At 42.1% G+C, this 17,102-nt stretch overlaps 1 protein-coding gene across 2 annotated transcripts in view; it reads left to right on the top strand.

The window, feature by feature from the left end:
* FBN1 (fibrillin 1) overlaps nucleotides 1-12,609 on the top strand; it is a 238,049-nt gene extending 225,440 nt beyond the window's left edge. The window contains exons 30-33 of one of the 2 annotated variants that reach the window (XM_054701293.1): nucleotides 328-447; nucleotides 5,039-5,270; nucleotides 7,997-8,171; nucleotides 9,355-12,609. In XM_054701293.1, coding sequence (XP_054557268.1) covers nucleotides 328-447; nucleotides 5,039-5,270; nucleotides 7,997-8,171; nucleotides 9,355-9,744 — 917 coding nt within the window. In that variant the 3' untranslated portion in view covers nucleotides 9,745-12,609. The remainder of the gene's footprint in view (nucleotides 1-327; nucleotides 448-5,038; nucleotides 5,271-7,996; nucleotides 8,172-9,354) is intronic. The other variant, XM_037502430.2, reaches the window with a different exon arrangement.
* Nucleotides 12,610-17,102: the final 4,493 nt, after the last annotated feature.

Raw genomic sequence — 17,102 nt, 5'->3', positions numbered from 1 at the left:
TTATTTTTATACTGGCACCTTTTGGTTTCTAATTCTGGTACCAATAAGCAATATAAATAATCCACACAGCTATCCCAGAGAGCCTTCATGTGCCCTGCCTTAATTTCTTCATCATTTTTATTTGTATTACTAGGGACATCTGAATGTCTCCCTCCTTGGATTTATTTGAAAGCTCCAGAGTAGATATTTTTGAAGTTTTTAGACAATTTCATAGATGTCAGATTTCTCTCTCATTAAAAGTGTCTTTCACATTAGCATGTAAATGTCACTTTGGAGAATGCCAGAATGTTGATGAGGCCTAAGGACATCTGTCCTCTACCTTCTCAGATGTGGACGAGTGCGAAGGAAACCATCGCTGCCAGCACGGCTGCCAGAACATCATTGGGGGCTACAGGTGCAGCTGCCCCCAGGGCTACCTCCAGCACTACCAGTGGAACCAGTGTGTGGGTAAGTAGCTGTTCTTTGTTGATAGCTGAGTTGCTGTTTGAGTCAAAACACTGCTTTGTTTCTGACAACTTTAAACTTGCCATTGAAGCAACAAATGCTCCTTTAAAATTGTCCTAGCCTGGTTGAAACCAGAGGGAAATTATAACCACTGCAAAATGGCAAACTATGGGGGAAAAAAATGATGAAAGGTACTCAGAGGGCATCTGAAATGAAATGCCTCAAGAATTCCTTTACTCCCAACATCCACCACACACACACATACACACACACACACACCCTTGGGTCTTTCCCTGCTGCCTTGCTAGTCATCAGCCCACAGAGTTCTGTTTGCCTCAGGGGCTAACAAAATCCTACCTTGCTGACTAACAACGTCAGCCAGTCCAGGCTATTTTGAGTGACTCTACTCCTGGATTCACAGAAGTGGTTCCATTCAGCGCCACCATCTTGGGGGCAGAGTACAAGCGGCAGATACAGCGAGTTTTTGCAGGATTGCTAAATTCTTTTAAAAATGAAAGGAGACCCACAGACTCTCTCATTAAGTTGAAATTACCATTTTTGATTCCACAATGTCGTGGGAAAAATAACTCCATCCACAACAGAGTCTGAACATTGTGAGTTTGGCGGAAGCCCAGGTCCATCAAGCCAAAACCCCTTGTTGTACTGATGAAGACCCAGAGGCCCGGGAGGGAAAACCACCTGTCCTTAGCCAGTTATATCCTGTCTGGAACCAAAACCCAAGGCTTTGAATGTCCTGATTTAGAGCTGCCTTTCCCGAGTCACGTTCTCTCATTGTTTCATTCGGTAAGCATGTGCAGGGCACAACTGCATGTTTGGGGCTCAGTGCCCTATGCAGCTGCCGCAGCTTGGGGTACAGTGCCTTTCTTAATTAGGAGGCAAAAAAGAAATATTCTGCATCTCAATGCTTCACTTTACTCCAAAGACACATTTGGTGTGTTTTCATTTATTGAAATTGTGTCTCTCATCTGGTTTGATTCTTTACAAGGCACAGATTTGCACAGCTGAGCAGGGCTGGCTAACATGACCCCAGAGCTAGAGAAGTTTAGACTACATAATTTGCTGACCAGCTGTCTGGTTTTAATGGAAATGCCTTAGTTCATTATCAGTTCAGGGAGGTCTTGGATTTAATCACCAGCGTCTAACACTAATCACAGAACTTCCACAGTGAACTTCATTGTTCAATATCTAGTATATGAGCTTGTCTGCCCCTGTTATGTGGTGCCTTTAATGAAATTGGAGCTATTGAGAAAGACATAAAAGAGGTGAGGTCTACCGCTCCTGGACCTGCCCCTCTGCCTCCTGCCTTCAATCCTCCTGCCATCAATCAATCCTTCAATCCTCCTACCTTCAATTGTCCTACCTTCAGTCCAGGGTTAGCAGAGATGACCAGGTCATGCTCCATTTACCTGGAGATTCTATGCTGGCCCCATGAAGGTCATCTGCTGGCTGTGAGTTCTAGAAGAACACTTTGAGGAAGAGGTTTGGGAGTTTTTGATGCCCAAGAGATACCAATCCCAACTGGCCTTTGTATTCTTAAGAATTATAGTTATCCAGAAGTGTTGCTTGGGCCAGAATGGCTTCCCCATGGCTGATCTCCTGGGCAAGTCCTCCCTGGATCCTCAGTCCTAGGCAGCCAGAAGTTCAGTCTTAGAAGATAGATTTGAAGAGTAAGGACCTACAGATTTCATTGTGTTTTAGAAAATATTAAACTCCAGGCTTGCAGTTGGAGTTGACCCATTTTCACCTGGAGAAAGAAAGTCTATGCTATATTTTGGGGCACTTGGAGCCACAGCTAACACATACTATGCAAACCTAGTGCTGGAACCTTTGATTTTGGAGGAAGTGTGGGTAGGTTTCAATTTGCTTTTAAGGAACGTCTTCCAGAGACGAATGCCATCTTAATAAAATTAGAATTATCTCCTTTTATAAAAAGAACAAAACCTTCACTAATTTAAGTACCAATTGAAAGGGTTAAAAAAATACATATACGGGAGTGTGGAAAGATCCTTTGTGGAGCCATTTGCTCCAGGGCTAATGGGATGAGAAAGTTCAGGAAAAGTGCAAAACATGTTAAACAAATTGTGGTGTTTGTATATTGATAAAAAGGGGGAGTGCACAAACAGGCCATTTTCAAGCTATAAACACTGAACCTTAGCCGTTTCTTATCTTAATCCATGCTCCACTCCATTCCACCTCTCCAATGCAAATAAGCAAGTTTAATTGAAACTTTATTAGGTTCTCAGGGAGGAAAAAAAATAGAAAAGAAAGTAAAAGAGGAAGGGAGAGTTCTGGACTGAAGTAGATATTTATAATAACACAGATCGTCAAAGCTAAAAAGAACCTTAGAGATGATCTAGTTAGACTTTTTCCCTAACATATAGATCCCTCTCCAGCCTTCCTGGTCATCCAGGTTTGATTTGAATACCCCCTAGAAGGGCACTGGCATTCTCCTACAATACACCCCTCCATGTATAGATAACTTGAACCCTTAGAAATGCCCCTTCATAAAGAATGAGCTTTTTCTCCCTCTGTTCTTCCTATTTCTGCTCCTTGGAAGAAAACAATAAATCTAAGCTTTCTGTTGACAAGTCTTCTTGGCATACACCCATATACATGTATACATATACCTGTGCCTTAAAGGTTTTATCAGAGTCCCGACAGGAAACAGATGGCTGAACCCAACCAAAAGCACAGACAAGGGAGAGGAGCTGTTGGGGCTCTGTGTAGATTGGCACCCTGGAGTCAAGAGCAGGTACAAAGTCCCAAGGTGAATGTGGGCAAGAAGACATCCAGCTCAGGGACAGTCTCCCTGCCGAAGGAAATAGCCTCAATTGTTCATTCATTCTGTGGTGCAATTGGTCTTTCTCACCTTTAAATTAAAATAATGCCTCATCTTTAACTTACAGTAAGGGGAAAATAACAGGACAATGGCATGTTTAATTATTTGTACTCTTGGAACCCTGGAGCTGAAGTGACCTTGGGTGGATACTTTAGAGTCCTTGGATAAAAAAGGGTCCCAGTAGATCCATCTGTAGGTAGGCATGGAGCCATAGCAGGCAGCTCCACGAATGATTTGACACATAGGAAAGAAGAAGGGAAAAATGGCAGGGAGCAAAGCAGGCAATATGAATCTATTATTATATCATATCATATCATATCATATCATATCATATCATATCATATTATATTATATTATATATGCAAGCAGCCTGCCCCTGCCATATTTACTCATCTATTTTTCTAATTAAACAAAAAGAATTTAAAAGTAGCTATTTTCTTAGGGAAAAAAAATTTCTTTATAAATGTATCTACCTGAGCAAATAAGGTAAATTGAATTAAAGTCCCAGTTTACATGCAGGTGGGTCTCCTGAGAGATTCTGTGTCACAAGCTCATTGGAATGCACCTATACACGGGCCTTCTCTTCACGCAGCAAATAAAAGGACGCACAGAGGTTTCACAGTTGGATGGACCTGGGTGTGTCTCTGTCCTGCTGCTGCTGCTGAGAGATCTCAGAGGATTTTTCTGAGCCTCCCTTTCATCATCTGTAAAACAGGGATTACATTCAATAATATCTACCTCCTGTGATTGTTAGGAAGGTTAAGTAAATAAGGTAAAGCACTTAGTTTCCTGTCATGCAGTAGGTGTCTCATAAGTGTGAATTATTTTCCCCTCCTTCCTTCTGTTGTATTTGCTAAATTTGCTGAGTGCAGAGGCCAAGCTACTTGCATTCAAATGAGGATATGCCTGAAAATGGGCTGCAGTAAATAAGAAATAACTAAGCCAGCTTCCAACTTGCCTTGCAAAGGTGGGTCTCTAAAATTAGATTGGAGATTTTTAAAAAGCATAAATTAGAAATAACGAGAAACTCCAGGTTTTCTCCCTTTGAGTTGGTTTTTTAAGTTAGATTTTTTTTTTCCCTGCCCGTTACTACCAGATTTGGCAGTTCCCTGTGGGTAGCTGGTCCGGCAGCATCTGTTTCTCTTGTGGGCTTTTCCCAAGTATTGCTAGTGAAGTCTGCGCTAAGTCTCTTCCTCCCGTTCGTTTTAGACACTGGGCAGAGCCTCTGGGCAGGAGCCTGCTTTGGATCAGAGGGGACCATTTAGAGATGGGAGCAGACATACCAGAAGGCACTATTCATCCCCAGGACAAGCACCTGGGGGCTTTTGTAACTTTTGGAAAAGGAAGTCGGAGTGAGGGGGACGCTTCCTGTAGGATGTCCATCCTTGCCAGCCCTCCACTTACTCTACAAGGAGGCCTGGGAAAGCAGCCACCCCCAGGAATGTGGTTGATCTCTGCTTTGGAGTTGTTCCATTTCTGGGCACTTGCAAAGCAAAAATGCAGAGATCTGCAGGATCCTTCGCCTCCTACCAGCCAGTCTCCATGATCTTCAGGGAATGCCGATGTGGAGTAGAACATTCTAGCACTGTTTTCAGATGAGAACAGGAGTCCTCTGGCCCTCAGAACACCCTGCTCTGTTGTATTCCACCTGGCACCTTGAACAACACCTTTGCAGCACAGCAAGAGGCCACATCCTTACTTTCTCTCCTGTTTCTCCCCAACCCCTCTCTGCAGATGAGAATGAATGCCTGAGCGCCCACATCTGCGGAGGGGCCTCCTGCCACAACACGCTGGGGAGCTACAAGTGCATGTGTCCCGCCGGCTTCCAGTTCGAACAGTTCAGTGGCGGATGCCAAGACATCAATGAATGTGGCTCTTCACAGGCCCCCTGCAGTTACGGCTGTTCCAACACTGAGGGCGGCTACCTGTGCGGCTGTCCCCCCGGCTACTTTCGAATAGGCCAAGGGTAAGCTCTGCTGCACCTGGTCGTGGCTGGAGGTGACATCATTCAGAATATAATTAAGTATCTCTAACTCAAAGTGACCTGTCCTGGTAGAGGGGAAAAAATCATGCTGTTTAAAATACTCTTTATAATTCCAGTTTGCTCCTTAGGGCATTTCATTTAAAGGGACATCTAGATTTCTGGAAATTCATAGCCTATCAAACAAAATAACATTACCTCATAAATACCTCTCTCTGGCTTCTCTAGCTCATTCGCTCACTTTAAAAAAAAAAAAAGATTTATTTATTTGTTCATACAAGAGCTGGGGTACAGGCCAGAGATGCGGGGGTGAGAGGATTCACCAGCAACAGAGTGGGGAACAGAACAGGCAGACTGATGAAATACACTGCTGAGGGGAGCAGCAGGAGAGACAGGAGAGGTCTGCCACGCCATGTGGGATGCTCCTGGGCTGGCCGGGGATTGAACTCATACTGCAGAGGTTGCGGATTGCTTCATAGTGCGGTGCTTAATCCCTTGTGCCACCAGGGAGACCCCTCATTCTCTCACTTTTCACATCTGATGGGAAAGAGATTCCTCACTCAGGAAATTGGGGGCTGAAACATAACAGAAGGGCTCACACTGCACTTTGCTGGTCCACCTTCTGGAACAAACAGGATTCTGTCTGATTTAATCTCATCTAACTCCTTTCAGGATAAATGAAAAGGATGTCTTTTTCTCACAGGTTTTCATGATCTGAAAGTATGTTTTACATTTCAAACTTAAATCTATACTAAAAATTACCAAGAAAATACTAAATATGAGAGTTGAAATAGTAGTTGTATTTCCAGGTAGATTGCTTCATTACATTGTATGTGTGAGACTTGGGGCAGGGAAGACTTTATTTTACTTAGTGGTTGAAAGTTTAGTGGTAAGTTTTCAAAGTTTGGGTCTTTTTTCTTGCTGAATTAATCTGGACTTGGACTATCAAATCATTTTTGGCTATCCTGTAAAGCGTCTCAAAATTTAACTTTTTAGTTAGGAACACACATATTTAAATACATGTATACACACATACTCCCACAGTCCCCACATGCAAAATTACATGTTCACACATATACACATTTCCTGACACAAATGTCAGGTCTGTGTAGATTTGAAAGTAAAAGAATGTTTATGGGAAGCACAAAGAATCCCAGTCATAGAATACAAATCCCAGATATTTGTGTCTAGCTCTCTGTAGACTCATTCTTCATAAATTTAATGCCAGAATCATTTTCCCAGAAAAAAAATGTGACACCCCTAATTGGCTTCAGGCCAGTGGGACTTTGTAGTCACATTTCTTTTAAGTGGTGTTCCAGGGATATGAAAATATTGGAACAGAGTTCTGAGAAAGGAACCAAAGTCTACAAATTCGAGATTTGTCTTCTAATAATTTAATCATTGTGTGAATATCTGTGTGAATGTGTCTCTATACACACACACACATACACACACACCCATACACACACACACATACACACACTTGCCATGTCATCTCTTTTTTCCCCACACATTTTGCATTGCAAGATAAAAGAGGAAAGGAAATGTACTGGGCTCTGGCAGGATAGCAGAAAATAGTAGGAACCTGTAAATTGCTGCAAAAAAAAAAATTCTGTTCATTGGCATTGCATTTTGAATCTCAAGGAGACAAAGTAAAATGGGTTAGCAAGAGTAGGCCAACTACAATATTACAGAAAAGAGGTAAATCATTTGGCCTAGTTGTGCTCCATTTAGTTGAAATCGGCCTGCTTTTAACAGTGTTAGCCTCGCTGTGAATAACCATGGCGGACCCTGCCCCAAATAAAGATTCTTTTAGGAGCAGTTAGATGTTTCAACACATTTTGAAAGAGGAGCCTGGTAAATGCATTCCAAATGGTCTCTGAAAGAGTAAGCAGAGTAACAAACCAAGGCACTTGTGAAACAGACAGGGCTCCCTCCGTAACTTGGCTTTGATAGCTGAAAGGCAAAGAAAAACAGCTGAACGAGGCCTCTCTTGGGCACGAGTTTATTTATCCAGCCTCATATGAGTCAGAGACAGTGGTCCTCGTGGTTTTGAATGAGTTGAAACAATTTCCCACAGTTGGGCAAGCCCTTATACGTGTCTTTTATACATCTCATAGCTTCACAATTTATTACTAAACCAAGCTCAGTTATCACCTAGAGTGTTCTTCCTAGTCTCAGCAGATTCAGCCAAACAATAGGAAAGATTACTCAGTGCTGGACTTACGAAGGGTGGTGACAGTGGTGACGACAGTGGGGCTGGCGTTTAAATGGAAAAAAGACAACTGGAAAGTGTGTCTCATACCTTTTCACTCCTGCGGAGTCTGTTTCATAAGAAGGAGGCCATTGGATTTAATCTCCCAAGTCACACGATCTCCCTCATCCCCTGTCTTTCTCTTATTTCCACTCCCCATCACCCCCCAGCATCAGCATAGCAAAATGCCTGCTACATTAGTTTCGGGAAATGAAGGGGCAAATAAATATGCAAAGCAGAGTGTTGAGAGGTAGAAGGAAATCGGTGACCTCAGGGCCCTGGGAAGTCAAGACAAACGCAGAGGACTTCAGTGTGGCTGTCAGACCAGCAGTCATCCAATGGACAAATCACCAGAGGCAGAATGGCACCAGGCAGGGCCCAGGCGTCCTCACACTGTCCCTCGACCTGTCTCATCTCCAGGTTCTAATGAACAACCTCTGCTCCCCTTCCGCCACAGGCACTGTGTTTCTGGAATGGGCATGGGCCGAGGAGGTCCAGAGCCACCTGCCAGCAGTGAAATGGATGACAACTCACTCTCCCCAGAGGCATGTTATGAGTGTAAGATCAATGGCTACCCCAAACGGGGCAGACGGAGGAGAAGCGCAAATGAATCAGATGCTTCCGACCTCGAGGTAGGTCAGAAGGTGGTTTTTCTCGGTGTCCCTATTGCAGAAGGGCCTTCCAGATTCCTGTGGTTTCCTCTGAGGATGCTCCAAAGTGTGAAAAAGCTCCCTGGGGAGAAAATCCAGACATTCCCTGAGCTCTAGGCTGCATTTTATGAGAGTCTGTGGGACTTTCTGGAGTTTCTTGCCACTTTCAGGGAGTGGCCATTCAAAGGGTTTCACATATTTGCTCATTTCCTCTGTCTCGCCAGAAAGTCAAACACCCACCCAAAGTCTGCTGAAAGGAGCAGGTCTGAGATCCAGGACAGCAAGTGGGCAGCATAGTGAGGTGACATAGTGCTCCCTGCACGGGACGCCAAGTTCCGAAGCTAGAGGCTCCTCTACTGAAAAGAGCCATGTGGAGTGTGAGCGAACTTGGATTCTAGACAAAAACAACATGGAGCTCAAGCAGCCTGGTTTTCTTTGCTTTAGTCAACTCAGAAACGCACAGATACTCACCCAGACCTCTGGCTCAGGGCCCGGAGAGTCCAGCACATGTGGTCACAGAGAGGCAAGCAAGAAGCCAGGTGCAAAGCATTGAATATTAGCAGATCATCAGAGTCAGGAAATAGGTTCATAGGTGTGTCCTTCCGAGGGGATGGTTTCGCATCAAAGAAGAAAATTGAAATAGACTGGTTCTTTCTTAGCATCCGTGCTGCAACCCATCCCCTGTGGTTTGGGAAATGAGATAAGTCTTTGGAAAGAAAATAATCTATCAAAACAGTGTTTCTCAAACTTGAGTGTGCATCTGAATCATCCAGAAAGCTTGTAAAAGTGAATTGCTGGAAAACACCCCCAGGGTTTCTATTCAGTAGAAGTTTCTAACAGGTTCCCAGGTGATGCTGATATTGCCGGTCCAGGGACCACAAATCCAGATCCACTTCCCTAGAAGACCTCCCAATACAAGTGATTTCAACTCAACTTTCTTCTTGACATCAGCTTAATATTTTTAGTATTCTAAATGTGTGCTACTTCAACATGCTTGTGGTTAAACAAAGGGTTTTATGAGTATGCGCTTTCAACATAGTGTTTACAATATGAGCGGTGAGGTGTGTTAGCATGAGATTGAAGTGACTTTTTCTGTAATATAGGAAGTTAAATGAATGGCTTTATTTACACGCTATTTAACACATTGCCATGTGTCTTTTCCCAGGATCAGCCTGAAATAGAAGCCAATGTGAGTCTCGCAAGTTGGGATGTGGAGAAGACAGCCATGTTCGCTTTCAATATTTCCCACATCAGTAACAAGGTCCGAATCCTAGAACTCCTTCCAGCCCTGACAACTTTGACGAATCACAACAGATACTTGATTGAATCTGGGAATGAAAATGGCTTCTTTAAAATCAACCAAAGAGAAGGGATCAGCTACCTGCACTTCACAAAGAAGAAGCCAGTGGCTGGAACCTATTCATTACAAATCAGTAGTACTCCACTTTATAAAAAGAAAGAACTTAATCAGCTAGAAGACAAATATGACAAAGACTACCTCAGTGGTGAACTGGGTGATAATCTGAAGATGAAAATTCAGATCTTGCTTCATTAATTCACCATCCGGAGACCAAATAATTAAAAAAAAACAAAAAAAAAACACAGATAGATAGGTAGAACTGAATTTTTCCCCTGTCTGAATCTTCATATCATGGGTGCAATCTTTCACCAGGTAAATTTCTATAAAGAAGCACTATTCTTGTATTACAAAAGCAAGGTACAGGTGACTGGCCTAGTTCAAAACAACCACTTTCTCAGGCTTCCCATGTGTATAGCTAAGCTACCTTTAAGCTACCTTGTCATAGGTGTTGACTCTTGAAAACTGGGATGTGTAATTTCCATTGGGGGTTGGCCGTTCATACTGAGGTGCCGTGCTACTAGGAGACATACAGGAATGTGCTTTCAATTGATGGACTGTTCTTTTTTTTTTTTTCAAATTTTTAAACTTTACTTCTCCAAATACAAGTACTAGGTTGGTCATTTATAATATCTATTTGGTGCTAGAATATTCTCAAACTAGATTTATAAATGCACTGTAATATTTACACAATTTAGAAACCAAATGACAAGTATCCAGTTCAAATACTTCACTAATTTCAATCAACCAAAGTTAGTTCAATAGCTTATCTCAGTTATGAGTATAATACATTACATGTAAATTAAGTGTGTGTATACTGTAATCGTGCTATTTTTTATCATTGAAACATTTATAAACTAGAATAATAATGCCCTTAATGTGAGGGTTTGTAATGGTGCTTATTAAGACCAAAGACTTGTTCAATGTATACACCAAGAGGTAATGAAATTTCTGTGACTGGCCCACACACACGAAGGTCTGGGAGGACCAGGAAACAGCCTCAGCCGCCAGAGGACCAGCAGTGCCTCCTTCATCACGCCTGTGCAATATGCAAGATTACCCTCGGTCATTCCTGTCAACAAGGGGTCCATGTCATAAATGTCACAATAAAACAGTCTTCTTCTTTTTTTAGTTTATCCCCTTGTGACTTTGTGTTCTTGCATGGAGATGGGATTGCAGGGACCATTCTGGAGGCTGAATGAGTTCTCCTGAATGTAAGTGACCCCGGGTCTGGTAGATAGGGCTTCGAAAGGTGCCAAGTGTAAAATCACTCGGAGAAAATTGACCCTATTTGACTCAGTTCCTTGTTTTATTCATTAATGATTGCAGGGTCATTTCTTACCAATAGAATATTTAGCTTGTAGCAACATTTCTAAAATATGACCTAATTAATCCTGTGACTTTTAAACTACTAGATTTAAGTACCATAAAATATCAAGTTCAGTCATTGTGTTAGCGCACATGCATTTCATTAGCAAAGATTTATCATGCCCCTCCCCTCCAATATACACACAGTGTTGGCAAGCCGTAGGTGCTCCATCCTTTCTCCCCCTGGACATCTGTTGTTAGTCAGGCCTAGTCTAATTACAAAGGGATAATTCCAAATTGAATCCAATAGAATGCAATAACTCTTGTTTTCTGAATGTCATAATTTAAAAATGCTGTTTTAAGTACAATATTGAATATTCAGCAGTTAAGCTCATTCAATGGATAGGAAATATTTTTTAAAATCCCTAAGAGAAGTTAAATAAAGATTAGTAAAGTGAAGGTGAAATAAGATTGCTATGTGAAGGGAGAAGAAACCATACAGAACACACTGGAAAGTCTTCCCTCGGTGTCTCTAAAAAGTTAGGCTAGAGAAGATGGGGCGGGTATGTTCCATGTTGTTCCAGAAGGCAAAACCAGCTGGCATAAAGCTCACTGTAACATACACCTTCCTAATCACTGAGCTGCCCGTGGGTTTCCTGGCAACATGGTGGGCTCCCTGTCTCTGAGCATAAAGGCAGCCAGCAGGTTAGAATGGTTTCCTCCACCTAACAGGCTGTGTAAGTCCTGAGATATTTTGTTTATCTCTTACTTTGACATCCAAAAAAATCTTGCTCTTAATAGGCACTCCATAGAGATGAGTTCAATGACTATTTTGTACATTGGTTAGGAAATTAAAACATGACTCAAAATTTCTGTCCAACTCCGCACCTGATACACAGAGATTATTAGAGAAGGATCTATAGCATATGGTAAGGAGTTTGCAAATGGAAAGTGTCTTTGATAATTTCAGCAGAACTGCATTATATTCAATAATGGATTTTCTTTATAACAAACAACAGAAGAAAATAGAGTTGGCACATAAGTAGATCACTTTGATATTTTTAATAGTCTCAATCTGGATTTTATTTACTTCAGAGCCAACAATTTTCAACAGCATATTTTCCATGTTTCTGACTGTAACAGAACATTTTCCTCATTGTTCCACTGTAAATATTCCTCTTGCCGGGACCCTTTTTAATCCTGAGATTTAAGCCTGTACCTTTTAATTGTCTGTGACCTTTCAATGGCTGAAGAACTGGTTTGTAAATCTCTCAGAAGCTTGAAAATGTCTTGTCTCTACACCCCCAGACCATTTCATTGGCCAATAATTATCTTGTAAGTAGGGTTGAAATGAACTCAGCTGGCCTTGTGAAATGTTTAAACTTGCACAAACAACTACATTTTTGTTCGACAAATAGCACTTTATTCAGCCAAAATTGCTTTGGACACTGCCATTACAAATACTGTTAAATTTCACAAATCATGTTTGTAAATTAGATGAGCCAAAATAAAGGACAATTAGGTTAATGCTCTCCTAGTACACTTAAAAGTTACCTACCTACAAACTGAGATTCTAATATCACAGTCAATTTTGTCCACAGAATGTTCTAATTTGAACTGTCATTCTTAGAGATACATTATTAATGTAATTAGTAAATGGTTAAGGACATTGTTTTTAGCACAATTCATAGGAAAAAAGGACATTGTTTTTATATGCTAGAAAATTATTACTAGGAGAAAGATTAGTTTTCACATACATATTTTAAAGTGGAGTTTTTGCCAATTTTAAATAATGCTCTTTAAAAAAATTAAAGGATACCAATATACTTCATTAAACGTTTTTCAAACCTGATGTGAGCCTAGCATGCCTTGTTAAGAAAAGATTCTCAGAATTATCCTGAGTTTAGGTTGGAGAGAAACAAGGAAGCTGTGAATTTGATTTTGCAAGTTCCCATGTATGTTCACGACTGGGTTCACTTACAAGATTGGGTCTCAATGAAAGGTTCTGACATCCCTCCAATGTCTGTGTAAACATGAGGGTCTTGTACATTTGACACCTGACGTACATTTGGCAAGAGATGGCAATATCATAAAATCTGTTATTTCAACTAACTGCTAATGAATCCAAAATGGGTTTTTTGGCAAACAGAGTCATAAACCTCTTTTTAGGACATAGGCTGTTTTACCTCCTTGATCCAAACTTTTACATTGGACAGTGGAAGGGGCAGTCTTGTAAATGGCACTAAGTCAAAGCAGGTAAGTGGGTGCACTTCTCCACTCCCTCCACTCTGCTCTCTAAGTGTTGTTCATTTTATTCTACACAAAATCACATTCATTGTTACTTTTGATCCCTGCAACTATTCCCATTTCATACATAAATGTGGCTTTACTCCTGTTGCCCTTCTTGGGTTCGTTATAATGTCAGCCAGGAGGGATCACACTCAATATGTCTAGAAGCCTTAGCTGAGGCAGTTCAGCACCACAGAGGTATTGACCTGAGCAGAAAGCAGCCACGCCATTCAGCAGTTGCTACACAGCCTCTGTACCTGACCCAATGTGTTCTTTGCAGCTGTGCTGGGAGCTGTGAAGATCAGAAGAGGTCTGTTTCCTTTTAACGTAAAATTCTCTCTGGGGGAAAATTTAATCAATGCTACGTGATTCAGCATTTTCTTCTGAAAAACATCCTGATGGTAATCACACATCTTGTGCATCCTACCAGTCAGTCACAGGAGGAGGCCATCGCCCCTGTAGATGTGTCTGCCTGGTGAGTGCTGGGTGTCCTCAGTGACTCTGCTGTGTGAAAGGCCAGACCTGTTGGGGAAGATTAGGGGACCTAAATAGATCAGAATTTCAAACACTTGACAGGCAGGTTGGATTTGTGTCTCTGTATTTTTGTTACAACATGAGATCGGCATGATGTGCCATCTGCCTGTCTTCAGTCACACCAGCTTAGCCCCCCCTCCCCCACCCGTGTTCTCCACACCTCTCAGCAGCCTGGTGACCCAGCTCTGGTGATGCTGTGCCTCCGGTGGGGATGCAAGCTCCCCCAAGGCCTGCCACTTCCTACACGTTTGTCGGTTGACAAGGACAAGCTCATTCACAGGAAGCTGTGGAACCAGCTTCTGGGAATAAATGGCTCCTGATCATACCCACCCCATCCACCCACCCTCACACCCACTGGAAGAAGACCTGGCAGCAGGGTCACCCTTCTCTTGATTGAAGCTGATGTTCTCAGTCTCAAGTTCTTCCCCCACGGGCCTTAATTCTTGGTTCACAGAATTTTGACCTCTTCTGGTCTGATAAAGAAAGTTGACTGAGAGTTCAGTCTGGTCCTAAGGTCCTGAGGAGTATCTAGTCTGAGTCCTGACACTACAGAAAATCTGAGATCCCAAAACTATGTTCAAGTCTTGGTTGGTTCTCCTAGTTATTTGGCCCAGGCAATTTGATGTCTCTGAGTCTTATTTTTCTCATTGGCATATTGGGGTTAACAAGAACACCTTCCCTAGATCTTCACAGGATCAATATTGCTCCTTCCCAACTTTTTTTTTTTTTAATCTAACACCTCTATAGAGCTTTATTTTAAAAAGCAGTTATCAACAGTGGCCCTCTGATTGTCACCTCTACCCCAAATAGTCATCATCCTCATTGTCCACCAGTTCAGGTGTTCTACAGAAGGTCTCACATGAATGATGGAACTGAGACTAAATGTCCCCCACCTTCTGCTGATGCAGCATGGACTCGGTTCATGTACATGCCAAGAGTGAATAAAATACAGTATATAAAAGCAAAACAAACTGTAAAGCTTCAAGTTACATCTGTGATTCAAGATCTAAGTTTCCCTCTGCTCTCAGAGCAACTGAGTGAAGACCAGGGAGAGAAAGCACACTTTGTGGGCCTTCCAGTCTCCCCTCCCACACCTTCCTAACATGAGTAAATGCTCCTCATGATGCTGGAGCCCATTGCTGCTGCCCCTGTGCCATGCAAGACCTGTGATGGCAGAGCTGTCTTTACCTTTGGAGCTCCATCACCCAGCTCAGTGCCTGACACAAGGTTGGCACGATCTGTGGGTTCAAGGGATCAATGAATGTGACTGGAGGAAGTGAAAATAGGAAATACCCAATTACAAGAGCAGCCTATTTCTTCTCTCTGTGTCTCTCCTCTTCTGCTTCCTCCTTTTATTTGTTTTTCTCAACAAATGCCACCTGCACGAAGCATTAGGGACAAAGCTTGAATGGAACCAGCTTCCAAACCTATAGGAACTTCACATAAGGGGTGACAGAGCAGCCGTCTCCCAGTTGTATGTCCTGCAGAGTTCTCTGGTAAGGACATTGCTAGGCTTTGCAGTCTCCTGAAAGAAGTGGTATAAGGGCCCTCAGTTTACATAGACCTAGGAGACAGAGGCAGATAGAATTTTGTGGTAAACTCATCTTTGATATCTGCAAGGCCCAGTGACTACATCTTGATGAATCACTAAAGGCAGAAACACATTCTAGCTTATCTGCCCCACATAATGCTAAAAATAATGGTTTTCAGTAGTGAGTTTACATACATAGTTAGATTCCTGGATTCAAATGAAACTTACCCTGGTATGAGACAGTTAAAAGAGAGGTACAACTAGGTGAAACAGAGCTAGAGCGCCTGAGCTTTGTCTTCTCACTACCTCCAAGGAAGCTCTTATTGAAAACCATAACTAAATGGTTTTTTCAGAGTTTCATTAACATGACAAATATAAGACAGATATAAAGTTAAATGTTGACACAAACTCTAATCCCAAGGTTCTTAAGCAAGGGTGTTATAGACATTATGTCAAATAAGGAAGCTATGAACATTTTCAGAATATTTCTATTTGGCAGAAACTGACTGGATGTTCACCCGTTTTTTCATCCTGGGACTACCCCCCTTCGCAACTGCCCCCCCCCAAAAAAAAAGTTTCCTCCTAATCTCCTCTGCAGGGTAGGTTGGGATCGTGTGACAGACTCTAATCACTGGGATGTCAGAAGTGATATAGGCCATTCCTAGGAATTGCCAACAATCAAACAAATACATATATACAATTATCCACACTCACTTTTTTTCACATCAGTGGTTCTCAGCACTCATCAAACATGGAAATGACTCATGAACTTGTGAAAAAAATCCCATCTCCAGGGGGATGCATCCCAAACCTTTGGAATTGAGGCCCAGCCACTAGCCATTTTAAAAACTCTCCAGGTGATTCCAATTTGCAGCCCAGGCTGGGAACAGCTGCACTAAATCTTTAGGTCCATTGTGAAAGTTAGGCAACCTGGGAAAATCCACCAAGTCCTTTGAAAGTGCCTCCCATTCTCCGTGGACTCTGCTGTCCTACAGGACCTATGTTCGTACACAGGAACATTAGCCATGACCACGCCTGACCCTGTGAACTGTTTTCACTGGATCCTGGAGCACAGTATCAGGAGAGAACAATCGTGCAGTGCATCAGTGAGGCCTGACTGAAACCAGAGGGTAAGTGCCTGTTGCTCACTGTAGCCTTGGGGCAAGATCTCAATTCTTGCCTCCAAGCCCCTAGGTAGTTATTAGTCTCCATAGGAAGTTCTGGTCCTAGGAAAATGTTGGGGAAACCCCCTAAAAATATCTAAATCAGGAACTAGTTAGCTCGTTTTTCTAATATTGTTATTTGCAAAATTGGAAAATATAAACTGGGTTTTTCAACCAGAGAGTTCTCTGGAGTGAAAAGAAAAACTCTTTTTTCAGGAAGCCATCAATTTCTGCTAAGTGTGCAAGTTGCACAGCGGAGTAAGTTGTCCGGGCTCCAGGTTCACGCTGCTTCACCTTAAAGTGCTGATATCTGGGCAGTGTGGCACCATTTCCCGGGAAACTGCGATGCATTCTGTTACCTACAACTCAGACCTTTAGGAGTTCTCTGGTTCAGAAAACCACAACAGAAAAACCGAAGACAAAACAAAAACTACAGAAAAGTAGGAGGTTGCTGCCAACAGGAGAGTCAGAGAAAGGACTTTAAAAATGTGTTTGAATAAGGACGCTCAGTTACACTTCCAGGTACTTCAAGTGTGTGGAGCTATCCAATTACAGACGATGGCAAAGATATGAAATAAAAAATCATCCTGAGTAAGTTTAAATGTTATGCTACATTCAATGCATGTAATAAATTATATATGTTGAATACGAGATAGAGATCCATTTTAATTCAGAAAAAATCAATTTCTTTTTGTCATTACCTATTAAATGTTAAATAAAATTTGAACAAG

The sequence above is a fragment of the Talpa occidentalis genome, unplaced genomic scaffold (genome assembly GCF_014898055.3).
Source record: "Talpa occidentalis isolate TD23 unplaced genomic scaffold, MPIMG_talOcc4v2.1 talOcc4.11, whole genome shotgun sequence".
Lineage (NCBI taxonomy): Eukaryota > Metazoa > Chordata > Mammalia > Eulipotyphla > Talpidae > Talpa > Talpa occidentalis.
The sequence above is the reverse complement of the archived record's forward strand: the minus strand, read 5'-3'. Positions and strand labels throughout refer to the sequence as shown.